Source organism: Ptychodera flava, chromosome 21 (genome assembly GCF_041260155.1).
Source record: "Ptychodera flava strain L36383 chromosome 21, AS_Pfla_20210202, whole genome shotgun sequence".
Taxonomy (NCBI): Eukaryota; Metazoa; Hemichordata; class Enteropneusta; family Ptychoderidae; genus Ptychodera; species Ptychodera flava.
In genome coordinates, this window is record NC_091948.1 from 8,506,457 (window position 1) to 8,529,338 (window position 22,882).

General features: G+C 36.4%; 2 protein-coding genes across 2 annotated transcripts; one reads left to right on the forward strand and one right to left on the reverse strand.

The window, feature by feature from the left end:
* Positions 1–8: 8 nt before the first annotated feature.
* LOC139122188 (metaxin-1-like) lies at positions 9–9,371 on the reverse strand. Its single transcript, XM_070687609.1, has 7 exons — positions 9,325–9,371; positions 8,661–8,728; positions 8,361–8,530; positions 7,749–7,928; positions 6,733–6,809; positions 2,493–2,650; positions 9–1,240 (listed from the first exon to the last, which is right to left on the reverse strand). Exons 1-7 carry the CDS (start codon positions 9,369–9,371, stop codon positions 1,005–1,007), a joined length of 936 nt encoding a protein of 311 aa, XP_070543710.1. The 3' UTR covers positions 9–1,004.
* Positions 9,372–9,613: 242 nt separating this feature from the next.
* On the forward strand, positions 9,614–18,402 carry LOC139121300 (ADP-dependent glucokinase-like). The gene is made up of 6 exons (XM_070686077.1): positions 9,614–9,866; positions 10,358–10,583; positions 11,872–11,937; positions 13,275–13,506; positions 15,797–15,981; positions 16,452–18,402. Exons 1-6 carry the CDS (start codon positions 9,694–9,696, stop codon positions 17,001–17,003), a joined length of 1,434 nt encoding a protein of 477 aa, XP_070542178.1. The 5' UTR covers positions 9,614–9,693; the 3' UTR covers positions 17,004–18,402.
* The last annotated feature ends 4,480 nt before the right edge of the window (positions 18,403–22,882 follow it).

The following is a 22,882-nucleotide window of genomic DNA, read 5'->3' on the forward strand; positions in this document are numbered from 1 at the left end:
CATTATTGAATGCAATTTTAGGAGTGTTCTACAGAGACATCAAGTCAAAACGGGCATGAAAAATTGACTAGAGTCAGTTCAATACATGTTATTCTAGTGATTAAACTTTGTCAACCTTCCACAATATGCAGTTGATATCTGGATGAAAAACAATAAAAAATAAATAAATAAAAACACGATATCGTGACTGACTGAATTAGTTGTTTTTGTATATTTATTATATGGTCATGCAGCCAGTCAAAAAAAAATGAAAAATTCTCTCAGTGTGGTTCCATAAAAAGTAATGAAACCGAAGGTTGTGGTGAAATGCCCAAGGTGCATTGATTGGTAGGTATAATTTCTGATGGACTGCTTTAAATCGCAATATAGTGAAACTGCCAGTGAAAGCATTCATGCTACACCGAAACTACTTATTGGTGACTGCTCTGTCACCATCAAATAGTTTACTCATTTATTAACTGTAAACCATGAACACTTGGCTGAAAATACTTTTCTTAACATCAAGGGCAAATACTGGAAAAACAAAAGCAAATATGGTACTCTTGGGATCAAACATTGAACTAGGTGACATCATACGGAGGGGTGAATGAAAATAATATTCTATTCTGATCATGCATGTAAATATTGCTACATACTTTTGACATTCCTCTGAAGAGAATATCCAATTATATTTGACAACAGAACCTTATTATAGTCTGTTTACGACTCTTCAGCATATTGATTCCTCAAGTTGCAACGATCAAATATGCTCAATGATTCTCGGGAGCTGTTTCACATTCACACAGGGTGTAGTAGTTGAGGGTTAAATTGAACCTGTACAGACCTGATCAAAGTATCAGGAAAAACCGTGATTGCAAAAATCACCACATCTTCAAATAACTAGAAGTGGTTCTTGAAAATTTTGGTCTTTTTTTTAACTTTACCGTGTATCATGCAGAACCACTGGATGTTCATGAAAGAAAAACAGGTAAAGTCTGATTACAGATAAATATCTGTAGCATTCACTACGTCGTGTCATCATCGTCATCAAATTCAAATTCCTCTAGTTCTGGTGGTGAGGACTCCTCGTCATTTTCTTGCTCTGATACAAATTCAACCTGAACTAGTCCACTGAGTAATGCGTATGCTACCATGGCAATTGCAGCAAAGCCTACAGACAGGATCTGGTTCCGGAGTTTGTGAGGATCTTCAAATGGGTCATCCGGTTTCTCTTCAGGTTTGGCTTTTGGCCTAGTATCGTCTGCAAATGAAATTGTAACCATTGTAAGAACAACTATGTGAACTTTTTTTTTGAGAATATTGCGATGGAAAATCTCTAATTTTGACTATTTTATGAAATTGTAATATGAAGCTACAACTTGTTTCTCTGCACTATGAATACTTCTACATCAGTAGCATTGAGTACTGTATTCAGTGTATGGGTATGATATTTGCTATTGAAACAAAATGGCAATGCAAATGGCAATGCAATAAAATTCAGAATCCCATCAAAGCATCTAATCCAGAAAAGCATAAACTACATGTACCATTTGGCAGGATATTTTATGATGTAAATACAGTGTCCATATGATATATGCTAAAACATTTATGGGCCATATACATTTTATTATTGCTGTCCTTAGTTGTGTTCTCTGCTCTATAACATATACTGATTAAAGCAATATCAAGTCTATGAAAGATTATTTCTATTTCTTGATTGCTTTTGAACATCTCACAATTTATTAAACAGCACTAAGAACCCATTCTTATTTTATAGCTTTGTACAATATACTGAGCATTATGTATGACATTTTTTCAATGATGGCAATAAGTTAATGAATATTCCACGGTTGACAAGGCAAGTAGAAAATAATATGGGAGAAAATAAAGTACAATAAGGTATTTGTGCAAGGTTGAAAATGGTTAAAGTATGGTAGAATGTTGCAGAGTGCATGTTGTTGGTAAATATAGTTAGGCCAAAGTAATTAAATTCTTTGTTTTGCGTCCCCGCCCGCTTAGGTTTTTTAAGGTTTTCATGAAAAACACACACAGTGTATTTGAATAGGAAAGTTTAGGACATAACCGCTTAGCTTTTCTGAACTAAAAATTTTGTTACAATTTTTTATTTGCTGCGATCAAATTACATTGAGTTAATTTTCTTGTGTGTGTTTTTCAGCCGCTTAGACGCGTACCTTTTCCCATTTTGAGTGGACGCAAAACAAAGAATTTAATTGCTTGAAGAGGACAGCCCAATGTATTAACAATTGGCTGCAAAGCGAATGAATTGGAGGGCCAAGTAGATGGCTAGTTAGAACAGATGTTTCTGTTTTTGTGGATTTGAAAGCGGGAATAAGATGCCTTTCTGCCAAGATTCAGACAGAAAGTTTGACTGAAGAACTATGACTGTGGTAAGTGGAAGAGTTAGGATAATCAAATGTAACAAATAAATGTAACCATTGAAGTTTGTGCAAATACGGAACAGAGACTTAAAATTCTCAGTGGTGTTCAATTACCTTCTGGGTCCGGTGGAAAATACCTCTGTAAAATTCTGCCACAATATGCACATAAATTGGGACAGCCTTTCAAATGGTTCTGTAATTTACTGCTAGGAAATGGCGCTTTAAGTAGAGGAGCTATATGACCAAAGAGTATGGCATCTGTGAATGTTGGCCTGCAACAGAAAAAGATTAGCAGGCAATATATGAAACTTGGGCCAGGAACAATTTACACAGATATAAGTTTTCAAAGAGGCATTAGCTGTTACTTTTGATAAAATTTTCATAATTTTTGCTCCAGCACATTTTATCTTCTTCCTGGAGTACTGATAGGTTAAAATACAAAGTACTAGCCTTGCAGACACAATGCATTATGTATAATGTCAATAGGCTACGTTCTTATCAACAAACAAGTCATTGACAATGACATAGTCCCCACTTGAAATAGTGGAGTATTCGTCTTGATGGGGCAGGTAAATGTGGTCTTTAAGAAGTATCACTGGAGTGTATATGTTAAGATCTATGGGCACATAGGTCTATGTTGTTTTTCCCAATTTGAAACACATGAGGCATATCTAAGTTATGGTTCTAAATCGGGAAAATAGATCAGACCTCTAGCTGTATTGGCCAGCCAAGAAATACATATGTGGATAATAAATGATGTCCAAGATGTGACATCTTAAGGTCTAATATCGTATCAAAATTGAGGGTATAGAACTTGTGGTTACTGAGTTATGCAATATATATGTATAATCAAGGTAAAAAGTCATTGAGGTCACGTGACATTTTGAAAAAAAAAAAAATATCGCTTATTAATCCCTATATGCCAAAAATCAGACATTTAGCTCGATTCGCTTGCCCAGAATTAGATATGTGCATAATTAATGAGTTAAGCGTGTGTTGTCATAAGGTCGCCCATCCTACTAAATATAAAGGACATAGCACTTGTGGTTACTTATTTATTGAAAAATACATATATTTTAGGTAAAAGGTCATAGAGGTCACATGACATTTGATCAAAAAATTTCTATTCTATAGTTATCCCTATATACAAAAAATCAGACATCCAGCTCTATTGGCTTGCTCAGAATTAGATATGTGCATAATTAATGAGGTACAATATGTGGCGTCATAAGGTGTCCCATCATACCATATATGAAGGGTGGTTGCACTTGTGGTTACTGAGTCATGGACAAATATGTATATTTGAGGTCAAAGGTCACCGAGGTCACGTGACATTTTGTTAAAATATCTGAGATATCATCGTGAATGGAGGGATATGACCCAATCTATAAGCCCCCTGGACTTCATCCGTGGGGCTAAAAACTGTGTCACCGCATCCTTTTTGCTATATGAATATGATGAGAAACTAAATTTTATTTTACTTGGCCTTATACACGGGATTCTATGTAGAGCTGACTTATACATGGGAGTCTATGGACTGCCTTATACATGGGAGTCTATGGACTGCCTTATACATGGGAGTCTATGGACTGCCTTATACATGGGAGTCTATGGACTGCCTTATACATGGGAGTCTACGGACAGCTGCCTTATACATGAGAGTCTATGGAGGTGGAAACTAAAAAGTCCTCTAACACGGCCAAATTTGATTGCATTGTGAAACAAATCGACGTGCATCTGTATAGGGTAGGGTACTATCCTTGTGCAAAGTTTGAAAGAAATTGACCAGGGCATGTCTGAGATATCTGTGTGGACGGACGGACGGACGGACGGACGGACATGACCCAATCTATAAGTCCCCCCAGACTTCGTCCATGGGGACTAATAAATTCTAATCCCGAAAACAATTCAACTGTCATATACAACAACACTGGAAATTACATACATGCAGGCATTACAACACAGGAGTACAATGCCAACTATACCACTATAGAAGGAGAAATTGAAATAAAGGAAAATGAATAAAAGTTGCAGCTAAAAGAGCTCAATCTCTGACCGTTCATGTATCTCAACACCTCTCAGTGCAGGCAGTTCGTCTCCTAATTTCTAAGATTTGTAAACTGTGTCTGGTTACTTGGAAGTTTTGTTTAAAATAATCACCAATACATACATGGTATGTGTAAAATTGTGTGAGTCAAAGAACACTGCGTTGAAAATTGGCTTATTGGGCACACTGCCAAAGAGGTGTTTGCCTGTTCATTGAATTACTCAAAAACTTCTTTAAATTGGTAGAATTCTTTTCCACTTTTCCTATACATCTCATAAATAAATGCCCCATTCTTGTGAAATGCAAGAAGTAAATGATCATTTCAAATCCATTTACCCATATCATATCTTTAAACTTTATAAACTTAGCATAGGAAGTTTCATCTTTGATCTGTACGATCGGTAGTGACTATTTCAATATGGTTGACCATGGCCGACATACAAGGTTTAAACTTCAAGGGGAAGTTCACCAAGGATGATTATTATATGTGGTAGCTCTGTGGTCATTTACCCAGGAAAAACTATTTTCACCATTTACAACTCGCAAGATTTTTTACAAACAATGATAAAAATAGTACAGGAAGTTGCCCATGTAATTTTAATCATGGGAAAAAAGCTCCAAGCTTAGAGCTTGCTTGACCCTTTGCACCCTGACCCCCTGGTACTCTATGACGTCATCAGACATTTCTGTCCGAGCTGGGTTCAAAGGGTTAATGTGATATGGAAAGGGACCATCTCCGGACGGGTATGGCCCCCACATTGTCCACTCACAGTAACACAGTAGTAAACAGCAACACAAAATCTGACAGTGGACAGTTTATTATAGGTGAATCATCGTTTATGCAAGGATGCTAAGTATAAACAAAAGTTATGTAAATACGCACAGACTGGTTTAAGCATGGGTGAGTAGACAATGCCATACCCATGGGAAAATGGTCCCTTCCATATCACATTATGCAAGCTCCAAGCTTGGCGCTTTTTCCCATGATTCAAAGTACATGGGCAACTTCCTGTACTATTTCTATCGGTTTTTGTAAAAAATCTTGCGAGTTATAAATGGCGAAAATAGCTTTTCCGGGGTAAGTGACCACAAAGTTAGCACATATGTAAAAATCATCCTTGGTGAACTTCCCCTTTCAGCAAAACTTAGCTATTCCGAAGATATACACAGATGCCGGTAAATTTGCGATTAAATATTCAGGCGCTAAACTGTGGAATAGTTTACCCATTCACATGAAATCACTCACATCACAACATCTGTTTAGAAAAGCGTTAAAACAACACCTCATCGATGAATCATAAAGTAGTCACTATTATGTAAATTCCTACATTTTAAGCTCATTGTATGTACTGGATTTTCTTTTCTTTCTAGCCCTTTTAACAGTGATGCACATGTAGTTTGAGGTTTGGCCTAACCAGATTAGCAAAAAGCTATTTTTTGGCTCCTTAATTGCCATTTCTTTCTTTTTTTTTAGTAATATGTAAAAAGTTTATAGTAGTTGTTATTAATATTTCTTTATGGCAATAAATGAAATGAAATATCATACATAAGACATGAAAATACTTGCAGTTATATGACGTTTGTTGTACAGTCATAGTCACAAAGTATGCATGATATAGTTGCCCTCTCAAAGCATGAAATTTTGTGGAATTTCTATCAAAGCTTTGACATATAATAACCACATGTTTCAACTTGAGTTGCAGAGAGGTATGGAGACTATTCTCTGTTATTTGCTCAGTGCATCACACTGTGCTTTCACAGTAATGAACCAGTAAAATATCTCATAAAACTATATTTTATGACATGCTGTCTATTTTTAACCAATTAGGCCAGAGTAAGTAAATTCTTTGTTTTGCACAAACTCAATGTTCTGAAAGATAGGCAGGTAGGCAAAAAAAACAACAAATAATCTAACAAAAAATAATGTTATTATTTTCTCATACAGCCTGTCAATTCTTGTACCTACCTATACATGCTTCTACAGGACACAATGCTACTTGACCTCATGGTTTAATGGTTGCAATAGACTGCTGCGATGTAAAAGTCAAAACTTTGCTTTGGGACAGAATATCATCAAGAATGGACAAATTCAATCTGCAGAGATACTGAAACTCTGAAAACCTGCGCGCAGATGCAAAACAAAGAATTTCCTTACTCTGGCCTTACATGTTCCTAAGTTCCATGAATAACTGCTGACCAATTTACTGGAAAACTTATAAGTATCAATATCCACACAAATATGAGCAAATCAACATCAACTGAAATTCATTTTTATCCGACCTAATATCACACTAAGCAAATACTTACGTGTTTCCATAGAAGAAATCTTTATCTCCTAAACGAGCCGCGAGTAAATTCAAACACTCCCTTGCATCTTTCAACAGCTGTTGGGTATAGATACAAATATCATTTCATGTATTGAGTCAGGCATAGGAATGTGGAACAATTCTACTAGCAGCCATAATGTAATACTGTAATCTTGCTGGCATTAGGTATAAATTAAAAAAATTAGATTACTTAAATTCTTGTCTTTTTTCAAGTATTTCACAAGCCATTACTCTATTTACTGTTATTATCATACATTAACAAGTCAACAATAGATTTTTTGAGACTGATTAATCATTTGATGAGTTCATCACAAAGATGAACATATTTTTAATAATTAATATGATTGATTCTAGCTTAGCATGACAATCAAACAGCCTTCATATCGCATTCCTTCAATGATTGCTGTCAAATTGAAAATTGACATCAAAAAAATTTCCTCTGGTGTAAAATGCAGATATAAAGATATAACCATTCCTTAAGAGTTGTATTTACAAGGGAGGAATAAATAACCAAATCATATAAACTTTGTGAACTGCTGTTTGTTTGTATTCCTGGGCATTATATTATTTCATGCTTACAGAAGAACAATGCTATGTCATGTGACAAGAATTAAAATATAGCATCATGAAATATCACAGCAGACCATGTTCATATATATCACTCATGCTGCTATCAGCATTGTGAGTGTCAATAGAGCATGTTTACATACGACAATTACATTAATCATTATTGCTTTCTTTGTGTTAGCATCACATAAATAGCAAAATGCATTAATTTGTTGAAATGTACAGCAGACCTTGTCTTCATGTTGTGATAGAACCACAAAGACTACATGGAAAATTTTCAAGTGTCAAAAGCCTACTTTGGCCACTTTGACAGGTTTGATATACGGTAACCATTTCAAGAGGTACATGTATTGTTAGCTACTTTTTACATGGAGGCAGTAGTGAGACTACCGCCATGGTTTTATCAAGCTGTCATAGCGTAACACTCACAATATTTTCCAGTTCTCCATCTTCCACATGAGGTCCTCCTCTGGAAGATTCCAACCTTTTTATGACAGCTTTATGCATTCTTCCAGGTATAAAAAAATTGAAAGGAAAGGGCAGTGCTTTTGCATACCAGACGCGAGTGAACTCTACATAATTCTTTGCATCCATCCACCATGTGTACAACTAAAAGTTACAGAGGAAAAGATACAAAATAAGGTTGTTAAACACATTGATAATTTACAGTATTCAGCATTTTTTCTGCATTTCTAATTTTCCTGTTTCAGTCTGTGCCACCTCATCATAGTCTACACCAGAAACTTGCACCTGTTGAGACTGAACAATCATAAGCAAGTAAATTCTCACTTCGCATTATGACAATTTTCTTCAAGATGGCTTTGTGCATTCCAATAAATGTATGATTGTGTATAAACACAGTAGTATGACCATGAAAACTCTGTGGAGGCCTCTTTAATAGACCTTTGAAATTGACAGTCATAAACAAAGATATGTGTTATACTGCACATCCTGGGTTTGAACAAGTGAGTGTGTCAAGTGTGTCTTATGGCATATCGTCTGTAATGGAGATACTGTGACAGAAGTAGGAATTTCCCCTACCAATGCTGGCAAAAGCTTGTATTCAACAAGTGATGAAAAGGCATATGCTGTCATTTGGTCTTTCTCCGGAACCTCTTGATCTGCACTAAAATTGTGGTCCTTTAGGTAGTTAATAATTTCAATGGGTTTATGGAGTACCCTGTTCTCACTCCTGAAGGTAGGCAATTCACCTGAAATTAAAATCGTGTGAGGATGGAGAAAAAAGAAGGCGATGTGAAATTAGAATGAAAAAAAAATGGCTTAATTTTTTTTTTAAATTTTCATTTTGATTAATTTGAGTGTTTTGATTACGTAATGTACCTGTACGTGACCACCAGGGGTTGTTCGTTCTTCTCAATTTGATAGGTGCTCCTGCAATTTGCGTACGCCTGAGAAAAAAGGGAAACAAAAATCGTGGTTGTACTTCTCTTTTGTCAACTATAAAGCATACCCGACAAATGGCACGTAACCAGCAGATTCCATGGATAGAAGTTGACTGTGACAAAGTGGCAACCTTGGAACGCTATGTAGAATCATGGAGATAAAAAGACGCGTCTACATTTTTTGTATTCCTCGAGGAAAAGCCCGGAGGAAAAGCGTTGTACGAGCCTTTAATTAGTTCTAAAAACATCTTTGACTATGCCGCCCGTTGTTTTTGACAGTCCTCCTGATACGATACCGACCGATGTTCGCCATCCCTGTCTCTTTCACGCAAACTGCACGGCGTACACTCGTACACGCAGCCCCTCCACAACAGGACCTTCATTGGCTACATCACGTATTCTAGCAGACGACTTCGCATGTGCAAGCTATGCGTACGTGATCCACGTACGTGCAGAAGTACTGGCACATGTGTCCGAATGATTGAAGACATTTTGAAGTGATGATTGAAAAACAAGAGCATGTGCTTGTTGTGAGCTAGAAAGTCGACAATACACCAGTAAGCAGACTCACCATAACAATTAGACAGTTTGAATCAACTGACGGCAGTCCCCAATCGCCTTTCCAGCAGTCTAACTCCATGGACGCCATCTTGAATATTGATAGTATTTCACGTATCACATTTACTAGTATTACTGCGCCGTACAGATTATCCGATATTGAACCATTTAGAATCGAAACCTGCATAATAAGTTGAAAATAAAAAAATAACTTGCGGCTGAGGACGATTTGTTTCTATATTCCAAATAAAAGTGAAAATCGTAAATATTTTCAAGGAATTATTTTGTTTACATTTGTACGCGGATGGCGGGAATGTTATTTCCGGTGTTGCAGGACACCGATTACTAGGCTGCGGCTGCGGTCACCTCGAGTCACCGGGCAATGCATATCGAGATATTATATACATGCAGTCATGTTCAACAATCTGTTTACATATGGTGTTTTAGTCATTGCGCTAGCATACATCTATAGTCGAAATTCATCGAAAGATTGGCATGGCGTAAGTTCACCTGAAACTGGCACAATTGCTGGTTGGAAAGAGCACATCACCCCACCTGCGAAGAGAATAAGCAAAGTTGCCGTAGGGTAAGTGTAATTTTAAATCACTGGAACTTGAAGATGCATGCTGTCATTGAACCACCACGGTCCGAACTTCCTGATCACTAGTGAGTTTTACAGGTCTATATTGTACAATTCACACGGCCGTTCCATCGTCAAAATAATCGGATAATGCACTCACAGTGTCATACATAATACAAATTGGCCTTCAAGTAGCTTGTGGTCATAGACATAGCGGGCGGCCCGAACTTTCATCATTATCAAGTATAACCTTTGACCCTTGTCACCTCACATTACCCCTGCTCTCAGGACATCTTAGTGCAGTATATTCCTTGGCCTTCCATCATAATGTAGGGACTTTGGGTCAGCTCTGTGACGATAAGATAAGATAATTTCCTTCAGCATAATTTTACTGTGGTTTGGTGAAGCAGAAGGAATCCCATTTCTTATATTCATATTCATAGTTCATTGATTCATCTTCAATTTCCAAACTTTGGTTTGAACTTTTGTCCGTTCAGCGTAAACGGTAATGCTGATTTGATAGTCTCGGCAACAGAGCTGCTCCGCACACTTGGTGTTGATCCAAGCAAGGGGAAAGACCATGACTTGCTGAACTCTCTACAAGACCTAGGAGAAGCGTTTTCCTTCTTCTTTGAAAGGGGTGCAGCAGCTGAAAGATTCTTTTCGAATGAGAAAGTCTACGCCAAAGTGATCGAAGCTGCAGATAAGCTACCTAACAAGCAGGTGAGTTTTAAGTTTACATCACATTGATCAAATTTAAATTACTGGTATGTTTTTCTCTGTCGATGATAGCAATTCTAGTTTTTTATACTGTTATCAGTGTTATTAAAGCAGATTTTAATGGTGAAAGTGTAATGATTGGGATATCAAAAACCAGGACAAATGGGAGATTCTGGAATTACAGATTCCATAAATGTTATATTAAAATATTTCGTCTCATGCAACATAAGTTTTTTTTTGCAACTACCAGTTTAATTGCAAATGTATGTTTTTTTAGTAATACAACCAACATATGGTAGTGCTAGTATATTGCTGGAACTCATATCACTCGCAGTTAGGAAAAAGCTCAAAAAAAAAAAGGAAAGGAATAAATTATATTTTGCAGTCGCTGAAATAGCAGTTGTTTACAGAGCAGGTCAATTCATCTTTGCCTCAGACTGCTGATTTCATGATTGTGCCCTTAAGAAACCATAAGTCTTTGAAATCGAAGAATTCGCAAAAGGGCATTATTGAAACAGACAGGTGGTTTAAAGGGGCATTCTTCAATCCCTGGTTCTCATATTAGCAGTTGTTGACATTGACTGTTCATGTGATTTTAGTCCTTTGTTCTCCTTTGAAATTTCTGCACATTCAATCAATATGCTTAGAATTAAAGCTGATAAAAAAGCTGCCCCTTTAAGCATACTTAGTCAAGTGAAGATGCTTGCAAAAACAGCAGTATTGTAGGTCTTTAGTCAATGTTTTTGAAATATCTTTGAGTTTGATATAGTGTAGCCTAGCTCAATCACCCACTCTGTAACGTACACAATCAATCACTATTCGTTCCTACAATTGATATTTAAACCCAGAATTCAAAAGGACCATAGTGTAAACAAATAAATCATGTGCACAAATGTGCCATAGTTTTTCCATACACAAACAATTGTTTGTACCACTTTCACATGATCTCTTTCTCATATTGAGTCTTTTGAACACTACATGTCCTTTTTATTCAGAAGTATAGAACCATTTTTGCATGACTTTAGGAAAATTCCATTGCTACAGTTTCTATACATATGTACAATCACTGCAATGAAGCGATGTAGACATCTCTGTATATGTGCACAGTACATCAATCTGTGAACTACGTACCAGGATCCCCATCGCTTTCCATTAGCTATTTTATGTTTCTATAAACTATAACTATTGAGAAGTCAAATGCTTTGCACAGTATGGTACAGGTCATTACAAAAAATGATTGCTTGTTCAATATGGTAATTAAGATGCTGGTTCCTACTTTTTATTCTGACAGTATTATGTTGGTGGTAATGCAGCTTTATCAGGTCAGAAGATAGCAAGTATAATACCTGATTGTCAGGTAGGGATCATATCTGTTCTCCAACTCTTTCTACCCCTCTCCCCCCCCTCTCCCCCCTTCTGTGAGTACCAGTTGGCAAAGCACTCTTTTGAAAACAATTACAACACACTGAATCCTGATGGTGGAAGGGCTAATTATTATTCAATTACAGACTATTTGATATTAAATGCCATACAATATGGTACACACATGTACATGCTACCAGCAGTAGTATTTTGCAAGAAGATCACACAATTTGAGGGTTGTCTAAATTTGTAATTCATCTGACAGGCTCATAAGTATCATTTTTCCATTAAAATGTACATGCAATGTATTTCATAAAAAATCAGATTACTCATCTCACATTTTGATGTTTCCTGACGACTTTGCATGGATCCAAAGAGGTTGTGTTTCATGAGACAATTTGCTTATCTTAATCACGACCTACAATTCAAAATGACAAACTGATTTATGAGTGGACTGAAACAGATATGAAACACTGTACCGCCTATAAAAATCATGCAGATAAATTTTAAAATCTCAGTGGAGACAGTGAATATCTTGCATGAGGTGTAACCAAATACAAAGAGGGATTGATAAATGAATATTTAAAAAAACCTCAAGTTTCATTCAATTGCTACACCACTATTTCTTTATAGAGAAATGAAGCTAAATATCAAACTGAATTTCATAAATATCACTGCCTGCTGTGCATTGCAGTTCATCTGATTTTGCCTGCTGTCTCTACAGCAAAGACATTCAACTATAATAGGTACATATACGTAGTATTCAGAGACTTTTTCCCAACGTTTTCAACAGAGTCAATCAGAGCCTTTAAAGGCAGATGTCACCTCCAATAATATTCATGGGTAAAAACTTTAGAAGTTGTACAGGAAATTTATTTGTAACTTATGATGTTTGCACAGTGAAAGCGAAGGTCTGACTGTTTTGAATTTACATACATTGTAGACATGAGACAAGGTTATAACCCTTGTTATTCATGATTGAATTTTTATTAGATGTGTGTATGCTGGAAACAGTTTGATGGAATTTATTCTATTGAAGACGTTTTCTTTCATTCTAGTATGATGATGTAGCACAAGTAATGATTCTGATTTAACTGAACTATAAATTTATTTATTTATTATTTATTTATTTTGGTAAACCAATGGGCCAGAGGCCTATTTACTGTAAGAATCAACCATACAAAAACTATGGTCACAGCAGAAATTTTATCAAATTATCAAATCATCTATTTTTGTTTGTATCACACATGTCAGTATTTCAGTGTCATCCAACTCAAGCAATGGTAATGCAATGTAAAAGTGAAATATCAAGGGCATTTCGTTTCCTCACAGGTACTTTTTGTCGGTCCGGTCGGACCCAAACTGAAGCGGTTGTTCCATGAAAGAATTACTGTACCAACATCTAGTCTGGCAGCGTCAGATGAGGTTCACCTCATCATGGAATACGCCAAGGGCGAAACGTGGGGTTCTATGACCACGCCGATTGCGACTCGCTTCATCACATCAAACGATCAAGCCAATGGCAGAATGGAGAAATTAGAACTATTTGCCGACAACATCAAAGGTGATAATATGAAACAAATTTTGGTGTATCGCTAATTGCAACTATAGATTTGTTACTAAATATAGCTACTGTATGTGCTGTGACATTTGCTGCTGATGACAAAAGTCAGAAAAATAATTGTCAGTTTTCATCTTTGTGTACTGCTGCAGCTTGTTGCCACATTCCTTAAAAAGACCGTTTTTTAGTTTCAATCTTCATTTTGCCAGCTTGTAAAAGCAAATTCTGAAATTCTCATAAATATATTTATTTTACACGTAATGAAGGACATTGTGACATCATTACCAATCAGCCTATCACTGCCACAATGACTTGTAGTTTTTAGTTCTCATTTAAAGTGTGGAAATTTAATTCATTTCTGATAATTTGTAACATTTTGATAAAAAGAATTCAGTGAGCTGTTTCCCATTTTCCCACCGCATTTTATCATTTTTAGCTCACATTTGGTTATACCAATGTGAGTTTATCGTATAGGCTGAAGTCGATGGCGTCTGTATGTATGTGTGTATGTATGTATGTATGTATGTATGTATGTATGTATGTACAGTATGTCCGTCAACATCAAAAACACGCAAACCGCTGCATGTGTCAGCTTGGTATTTGGTGTATGGATGCATCCTGGGCTATAGATGGGATTTTGTTCAAATGAAGTCTGCATTGCCAAAATTATGCAAATGAGCTCACAAAATGTGAAAATGGTTAAGAATTAATAACTCAAGAACCGCTTTTTTGATTGCTTTGAAAATTTGTGTGCAAGTACCTTAGGTGAACCTTATACAGTTTTAAGAATATTGTGCAGATATCCTTAATTTTGTATTTTTGCTGAATTTTTTTGTGATTTTTCTCATTTTCAGTAAAAATTCTTCTTCTCTGAAACCGCCAGCCCAATCGCTCTCAAATTTGGGTTGTCTCTTTGCAAGGGTGTTACTCTTCTAATTTGTTGAAATTATGACAAAATTGGGAAAATTACTATTTTTGTGCAATTTTGTCATTTTTGGTCAAAAAATCTAAGACAGTATTTCCTTTTTAAAACCACTGGACAGACAGCTTTCATATCTGATACACAGACGTACAGAGATGACAATAGTTAGATATGTGGAAATTGTCCTGAAATATAAAAAATTGTATTTTTAAGACAATATTGTCATTTTTGGTCAAGAAAACTTTATCTCAAAATTACTTGTTTGATAGCTTTGTAATTTGGTATAAAGTCCCTTGTTTGATAGCTTTGTAATTTGGTATAAAGTCCCGAAAGATGTTATTAGATAAATTTTCTGCTCAAAGTGTTGGGAAACCCCAAAATTTGTATATTTTAGGTACTTTTCTCAGTTTGTGACCTTAAATGACCTACACCAACCCAGGATATGTTGTGAGACAATTTTGAAGGCTGTGAACATAATTTTGTCATATTTGGTACCAATTTGTAGGAAAATTTGATCCAGAAGCTGAGGTGATTTTTTTCAGTTTGGACCAATTTTTGCAACTTTTCTATGTAAGACATACAAGAACTGATGAGAAATTTGGATCCAGGATAATTCCAGATGTTGTAATCACCACCCACAGTGGAAGGCATTTAACTATCTGTAACTAACTTAAGTGATGTGTACATTAGAATGATAACTCTCATGGCATTAATTAAAAATTTCCAAGGTTGTAAATGTACCGTACTTCCAGTCATTTGGTCTTATGTAATACCAAGGGGTGGAACATTTGATATCAGGAGGGGGTAGGGTCTAGAAGATCGATGATGCAGCATTACTTTTTTACCAGATCCCTTGTGCATTTTTGCCCACTCCCACCTTTTCTTTTTTTATCAAGCCTTCTCTGTTTTTTGTTGTTGACATTTGCTTATGTATTTAGGATCTGCTTCTCCCATTGCTATAGAAGTTGATATGCATGTTCCTAAAGATGACCTCCAGTACCTAAGTTGGAGACCTTATTTGCTGTTGTCATTCTGTTTTTCTGGTTTAAATATTTCTTGAATGGACCAATTCAAACCGAATGTGAGCACATAGTGTCCTTGACGGTATTTTTAATTGTACAGCTTCACTGTCATCATTATTAAAATCATGTTTTTATTACTAAATCTTTCTGAGCATTGCTATTTGAATTTTTACAAGGGCTCAGAACAAATACCTGCAATTGATGTGGTCATTCTACCATGAAATAATAAAAAATTCATTGCATGCAAAGTGTCAGCAAATAGTGTCAGATACTAGTGTGCTATTTACCAGCACTGCCCTACAGAGGGAGCACTGATAAGTCCTTCGCTAATGTGCCCAATTTCTTTTAGAATTTGGAGCCGACATGGTCATCCTGTCGGGTCTGCATTTACTACCTGGACAGAGTGAATCATTTTGGAAGGAGAGACTCAAAGATGTTGTCAAGGAGATTGAAAAAATACCAAGAAGCATTCCAGTGCACCTTGAGCTTGCCAGCTTGGCAGATAGTAAATTTATGCACCAGGTTATGGAACAGGTATGAGGTTTAGATTTTCATCAACTATACAGCAACTGGAAACTTGTCAATGAAATAACTGACACTAGGACTTTCAATATGGTATATGTTAAAATGTCATTGTCTCAGTACTCCCCATATGTATGTATGAACAATGATTTGCCGAAATGAAAGCAGACTCATGCTGTAGTAGAGCGTAGTAAAATTGAGTGATATAGAGTCTGTGCTACCATGAAATTAGCAGATGAAGTTTGTAATATGTCATTGAATTCTCCACGAAAGAAAAGAGAAGTATGTGAGAAAAAATTGCAGTGGGTTTTTTATCACTTGTCATACATCTGCAAATATGCATGTGAGCTGTAAGGGAGAAACTAGGATCCCGTATTTGATCTAGAATGGATTTTCCCGATTCTGTACACATATACACATGTATTTGGAAGTACACATAGATCTATGAAACAGATACCTACAACCAATCTCTCATCTTTTAGATATTTCCTGTTGTGAATTCACTGGGTCTGAATGAGCAAGAGCTGTCCTTTGTATCATCAGCTGGAAATGGACCACACCAGGGTGTGATAGAATCCGAGGAGGGCTTTCCTGAAATTGGAGTTGTGGGTGACATCATGCACTGGATCCTATCGACCTATGGCCAAGGAAAATTAGCGGGGTCAAGGCTGACCAGGGTGCATTTCCATTCGCTGTCCTTCCACGTCATTGCCAATGTTGCGGGCACATGGGGAAACAGTAAATCAGCAGTGGGTATTGGTACCAGAACCGCATCTCAGCAAGCCTGTGAAGAAACAGAGATGACAGCGGAGAAGTACAGTTTAAAAACCCCTGAGGCGTTCGCCCTCTCTGTCAACTCTCCACCGCTCAGAAGAGAGATTATCATGTACGATCCGATGAATCCGATCACGACTTGGCAGAGGGATGGCATGGAGTTTTACTTTGGTCCAGTGTTGGTCTGTAAAGTTCCAGGCAGAACAGTCGGCTTGGGAGATTCTATCTCAGCCATGGGACTCTCATATTCAGAGTTTTAAAGGGTCGTGATTGGCGTTCAGATCACTAAAACCCTGATAAATAAATTCTCTCCAGCATTTTTGTCCAGTGTATCAAATGTATTTCTAGATTTTCTTCCCACTGGCTTGTCATTACATTACACACTGGCATTATGAGATTGAAATTATGAAATTTGTTTTTATCAGCTACTGAATTCAAGTTGGGACAGAAATTCAGTCGCCAACTATCACACAGCACCTAACTGATCTGCAAGCTGTTCTTAGCCGCACCGAATAGAATATTAGAAGATATTTCAAGCCACTGTTGGGAGTAGACCAAATTGATACACTGAACAAAAACACACACACAAACACAAAATGAATTGACGACTTTGCTGTTACTGGGGTTTCCAACATTTTAATTTCCTAAGAAAACATTTCATGTGGTTATGTTACCTTGGGAGGCCATGTTTTTTCATGGATGCATACTCTGATAATTTACATACTTACGTTTTCAGAACAACGCTCTCAGAACCTGCAGCTACACTTGTCTCGGGGTTTTGTGCAACCTTCAATTTTGTATCTCATGATACATGCATACAACTTCAAAGGTCATACAAATTACATTTTTCACCTCTTTCTCTACTATATTCTCAGAATACTACACGTGCACCGGATCAGATTTTTTGAAAGTATCACTCACCAACGTACATATTATATTCACATACTTCTGCAAAGAAGAAAATTACGAGAAATAATTACAATAAAGGAGCTTCAGATCACTGTTTTTTTATTTTTTTGAAATGCCAAGCAGACAGAACGGATATATTTTTTAACTGAAATATTTGGTGTCTTTGATCGCATTACAGTGAAAGTATGACATGAGAATTACAGCTAAGCAAATTATGTAAGAAAATAATTTAGCTATGAAAGCGATTTTTAAATGTCTGTGAATAGATAGGCATACAGTTGTCCAGGTAAAATAAATAATTTCAATTTCACTAAAAAGAGTTGAATGATTGTGAAAATGAAAAGAAGATTTCCAAAGGAACTTCAAAACAATCGGATTACAGTATCGTACATAAACTTATTGCCACTGAAATTTAAAAGAAAGGATATATTGCAGGTAGATGTTTGGGGCTGTTGATCATGAAAGTCATGCATGTGAAATGTATTTTCCTCAGTATTGGTGCTGACTCCCGTTCCAGATGAACTCTGTGATGTACTGTACCATTGATTTCATGTTTTATTTTTCAAAGCAATTTTGAGATTGTGAGATTTGTTTTTATTAGCAACTGAATTCAAGATGGGACTGAAATTCAGTCACCAACAAAATGAACCGACGTCTGACACTCTTCCCTGAACACAGAGGAATACTTGCATGCATTATTGTCTCACAGTTCTGTCGAAGATTGTTTTCATTGCTTTATTCACTATGTTTGCCAATTAACCCTTTCACCCCCAGTTCCCTGTGTACAGGTCCAACTTTACCATAGAAACAATGGATTTGGGACAAACCATGTGGTGAAAGGGTTAAGGTTCCAAGACAAGAAATTGACCTTTTTAAGCTAACAATTCTCTAGTGGTAAATAAGCTCAGAACCCCCGTAAATTATATATTTTTGGAAAGTTTAGATATAGGGGAACAGTTTGGTTTTCATAGTGTCACTGTTGTTTACATAACTATCACATGACAGGTAATTTGCAACCTTTCAAAATCGGTTTTCCCTATGTTTTGTTTCAATGCTTTGAGATATGTGGCTGAAATTTGTGTGAGTGCAAGCTGTTCTAAAGATCTTCCAAAGTGTGTCTCAGAATTTTTTAAACCTCCTTAAACAATTTTTATGCCAGAAAAACTTTCAGAGTGGTGGATTTAACCCTAGTTGATTTCTTAAAAATTGTGCTCCAAAAAAACTAGGCAAGATATAAAAAATCTGAGACACACTTTTGAAGAGTGTTGTGACAGCTTGCATTCCAGCAAGTTTGAGTCAGATATTTTGAAGTATTGAGACAAAACACACGGAAAACCGATTTTTGAAAGGTTATGCAAATTACCTGTCACGTGATTGTTATGTAAACAAAGGTGACACTGTGGTTACCAAAATGTTCCCCTATATGTAGGCTTTTAGAAAATGTATAATTAATGGGGGTTCTGAGCTTATTAACCACAAGAGCATTGTTAGATTAAAAAGGTCAATTTCTTGTCTTAGAACCTTAAGAAATGTTCACACATGGATTTACCTACCAAGTATGCCATTTTATGAAAAAAGATGACATACTGCTACTATAGGGCTATTCAAAGTTTACGTCATTGTTCTCTCATTAATATGCAAAAAAAATATTTGTCTGCATTTTTAGATTATGCTTTTGAAAATTACACATGCAAGAATGATGAAAAAACATCTTGGTAGGTGACTGCTGGTGTAACAATGAATACTGAGAAACATATCTACGACTCAGAGTACAAGCTGCAAGAACAGCCATGCATGCAACATTGATAAAATTTGTCCGCATTTCAAGCTCCGTGTCCAATGTCACACATGTACAGCTATATTTAGTAACAAACCTGTAACCGTGAACAGCGCTCTTAAGATGAAGTTGGTTGCCTCATGAGCATTCCCTGTAATTTGCAGATAGTAGTACTTATGAACTTTTCCAGAATATATACACAAGCCCAGTCATCCCTGAAAGTTTTCAAGGTTTACAATTGAAGTCACTGTGACCCATGAACTCAGGTCATCCACCTGTGTTGGAGCTGTCAAAGCATAAATGCCACTTTTCACTCTTTTCATCTCCATTATGAGGTTGGGCAAGTCACATTAAAGGTATACAGTCACCTGAAATCTAAATATGCCCATATATGGTCAAAGGGGTGTTCCTTGGTATGCAATATGCCCATGTGAGGGCGCTGTTTTTAAAAAGTGGCCACCGCTTAAAATCTGTGATTGGTTAGATTTTCTCTTTCCATGGTAACTGTGGCAAAATTGGAACAGGTGACAGTATACCTTTAATGAAACTACATTTGTAGACTTCTTTATAAAACCCTCTGCGCCTTGACTGTCTTATTGTTATAATTTAGAGGTTGATCACACAACAGGGTGCTACACACACTGCTGATTACTGTGCAAATACCTTCTACATCATATATGTGAAAAGTTATTGGACCGCAATACCTCTTACACGAGACTTGATTAACGCTTAGGGAGTTTGATTCAGGAAACAAAGAGTTGAACATTTCATTATTGAGGAAAGAACTAGTATTTTGGTGCATTATATATACAATTTCTGGTGCTTCAGTTTATATTCCAATGTATATTTTATCAAAGCCTCAGTGAAATTACTGTACATTTATGTGACTAGTTCAAGATAGGGTACATAGGGTACACTTTAATGGCAAGTACAAAATGTAAAAGCAATGATACAAGGAAAAATGGTGCAAAAAGGGCTGTTATTCTGCAATATCTTTGTGTGAATTATATAACTTGATGTTCACACTTTAAGAGAAGTTTGTTAACTGCATCATTGCACATTTCATGTGCACTAACATGACATTGTGTTACAGTATTGGATACACATCTGTCCGGACTTGGTTCAAGTCTGTGATTTCAGTAAAATTTTTCGGGTGTACTTGTTATTGTTGATGTACAAATAGGTGTTAGCTTGATGTAGGGGAGTTTGGAATCTCAGAATAGCTATTGTGGATCATGTCCACTCCCTTTGTGCTGACTTGAACCAAGTCTGGTTACTGTAATAAGACTCTTGAAAGTACGAGCAATACAAATATCATCAGATACATTCTTGAATTTTTTTGGTCACATCACATCATTCATTACATGGGATATTTTTATTAATCTTGAAAAGCTATGACTGCCATATCACTTATCAGTCAACATGATTTGTAAAGCATCTTCCCTTGTCACACAAGTGCAACTCTTAAGAGTCATCAGGTATTTAATACACAATAAAACAGGATGTTTTCATTTGTGTACTGTAATAATAAATATACAGACATATGCCAACGTTGTCTTTTTTCATGTTTAACTTTAATGGACTTTTTCAAATACAATGTTATATGCTACAAACTCTGACACATTACTGCATACATAGTGTTTTTTTCTCTATTTGCATGCGGTTTCACATGCAAGCATGCGTGTAAAATGTCACTTCGTAATCTCAGACTCATCCTTTTTATATCACAGCACATATTATCATATCAGACCACATACCGTATTATCATCAGACAAACATGACAACCAACAGACAATGTGAACAGACAGATGAACCAACAGTTTCACACCTGAATGTCCGCTTGAAACTTTCACACATAGACAAAACAATGAATGACCTTTGCCATATCTTATAAATAAATGAAGAGGACCACTTCAGGTGGGGCAGAGTTTGTACAAAACGCAGTTATCCGGGACCCAGAAATCATCTTTTATGGGTTGTTTAACTTGTGTCAATGGTTGTTAGAGGCATATAAACTTGATTAATAGTTACTGGTTGTTATGTTTGTGTGGTTAACATTGCTGTTTAATACTGTGCATATGTGTACACGAATACTACTATGGGGCTTCTCTTTGCCACTGTGGAAGTACCTTGACTACACTGTAACTGTCTGCATTCATTCTCTCTCCACATGAGTACAGGAGTTTAAGGCAGCCATGGTCACCACTGACCACATGATAAAATGACCAGTCCACTATATATGTATGTACATACATGTACACATACACACACACACACACAAATTGACAGAATACAGACATTGTATTGTTCTACCTACATGCACCATATAAAGCTCCCAATGCCATAGACCTATGACAATATTGAAACTAAAATGCTTAAAGGGTAATGCCTAGGCTCCCTGTACCATATTGGAAGGTCAAGTACAAATCCCTGCTTCCCTTTGTCTACACTTCTACTTGGGATTCAACAAAGTATATGCATAGATGTGTCATGCACCTACTCACAAGTCAAAGAAAAATACCGCAATTATACGGTGTCGCTCAAATTTGATCAGAATTGGTACATACCAAAGATCAACAATAAGTGTTATTTCTATCTGTTCAGTGCAGGAAAATTATACGTTGATGTTATAACAATTTCTGCACAGTACAACCAGAAAAACAACAAGAAATATTTAAACCAGAAAATTAAGAATGACAAAAGTAAATAAGGTCTGAAACTTTAGGTACAGAAGGTCAACTTTAGCAACATGCATAGCAGAGAATCTTACAACCATGGATGTACAAAAATAGACATCCATGGTTTCAGCAGATCTGTTAATATGTCACAGTTCATAAACAATGACAGGAAATGACCAATTAGCTGTTTCAGTTACTGCTACCACTCCCAAACATTATAGGTACCCTGCATACAAATAGGTTAAAGGTCAAAATCCTCTTATTCAGATGTGTGGGCTGATTCAGTTCACTGCCACCACTCCTGCACATTTGCAGGATTTCCCTTTTTCTTACCTCATTTGCACATTTTTGACACTGACGTGTTCATTTGAACAAATTCACATTTCAACCCCTACATCTACCTGTACACCAAATACTGAAACGGTAGCTTTGGCGGTATGGGAGCCTTTGTGTGTGACGGACATACATCCGCACATACATACCCACAAATATACAGACATACAGACGCCACCGACTCATCACATAAGCTCTTTTTGGTATTTACATATAAAACCAAATATGAGCTAATAAAATGGAATGTGGTAGATTCTTTATATAGTGGATTGCCATATTCTGTTTAGCATTGGTAATGTGACAGGTTCATTATAGCAATATGGAACTAGTCACTGCCTTATTTTAAAGTTGAGATTTCTACTACTCAGAGTTGGACAATGTCACAATTTTAACATCTGCAGAATTGTGACAACATTCTCAATGGGATGACCCTCAAGTTATT

Excerpts from the sequence above, each read along its gene's own strand:
- LOC139122188 (XM_070687609.1), bottom strand. The coding sequence starts at position 9,371 with ATGGCGTCCATGGAGTTAGACTGCTGGAAAGGCGATTGGGGACTGCC. Across the intron at positions 7,929-8,360 it reads ACAAGCTTTTGCCAGCATTG|TTGTACACATGGTGGATGGA; the intron begins GTAGGGGAAATT and ends TGTAACTTTTAG. Across the intron at positions 1,241-2,492 it reads TTTTCCACCGGACCCAGAAG|ACGATACTAGGCCAAAAGCC; the intron begins GTAATTGAACAC and ends TTTCATTTGCAG.
- LOC139121300 (XM_070686077.1), top strand. The coding sequence starts at position 9,694 with ATGTTCAACAATCTGTTTACATATGGTGTTTTAGTCATTGCGCTAGCA. Across the intron at positions 9,867-10,357 it reads ATAAGCAAAGTTGCCGTAGG|CGTAAACGGTAATGCTGATT; the intron begins GTAAGTGTAATT and ends TTGTCCGTTCAG. Across the intron at positions 11,938-13,274 it reads GTATAATACCTGATTGTCAG|GTACTTTTTGTCGGTCCGGT; the intron begins GTAGGGATCATA and ends GTTTCCTCACAG.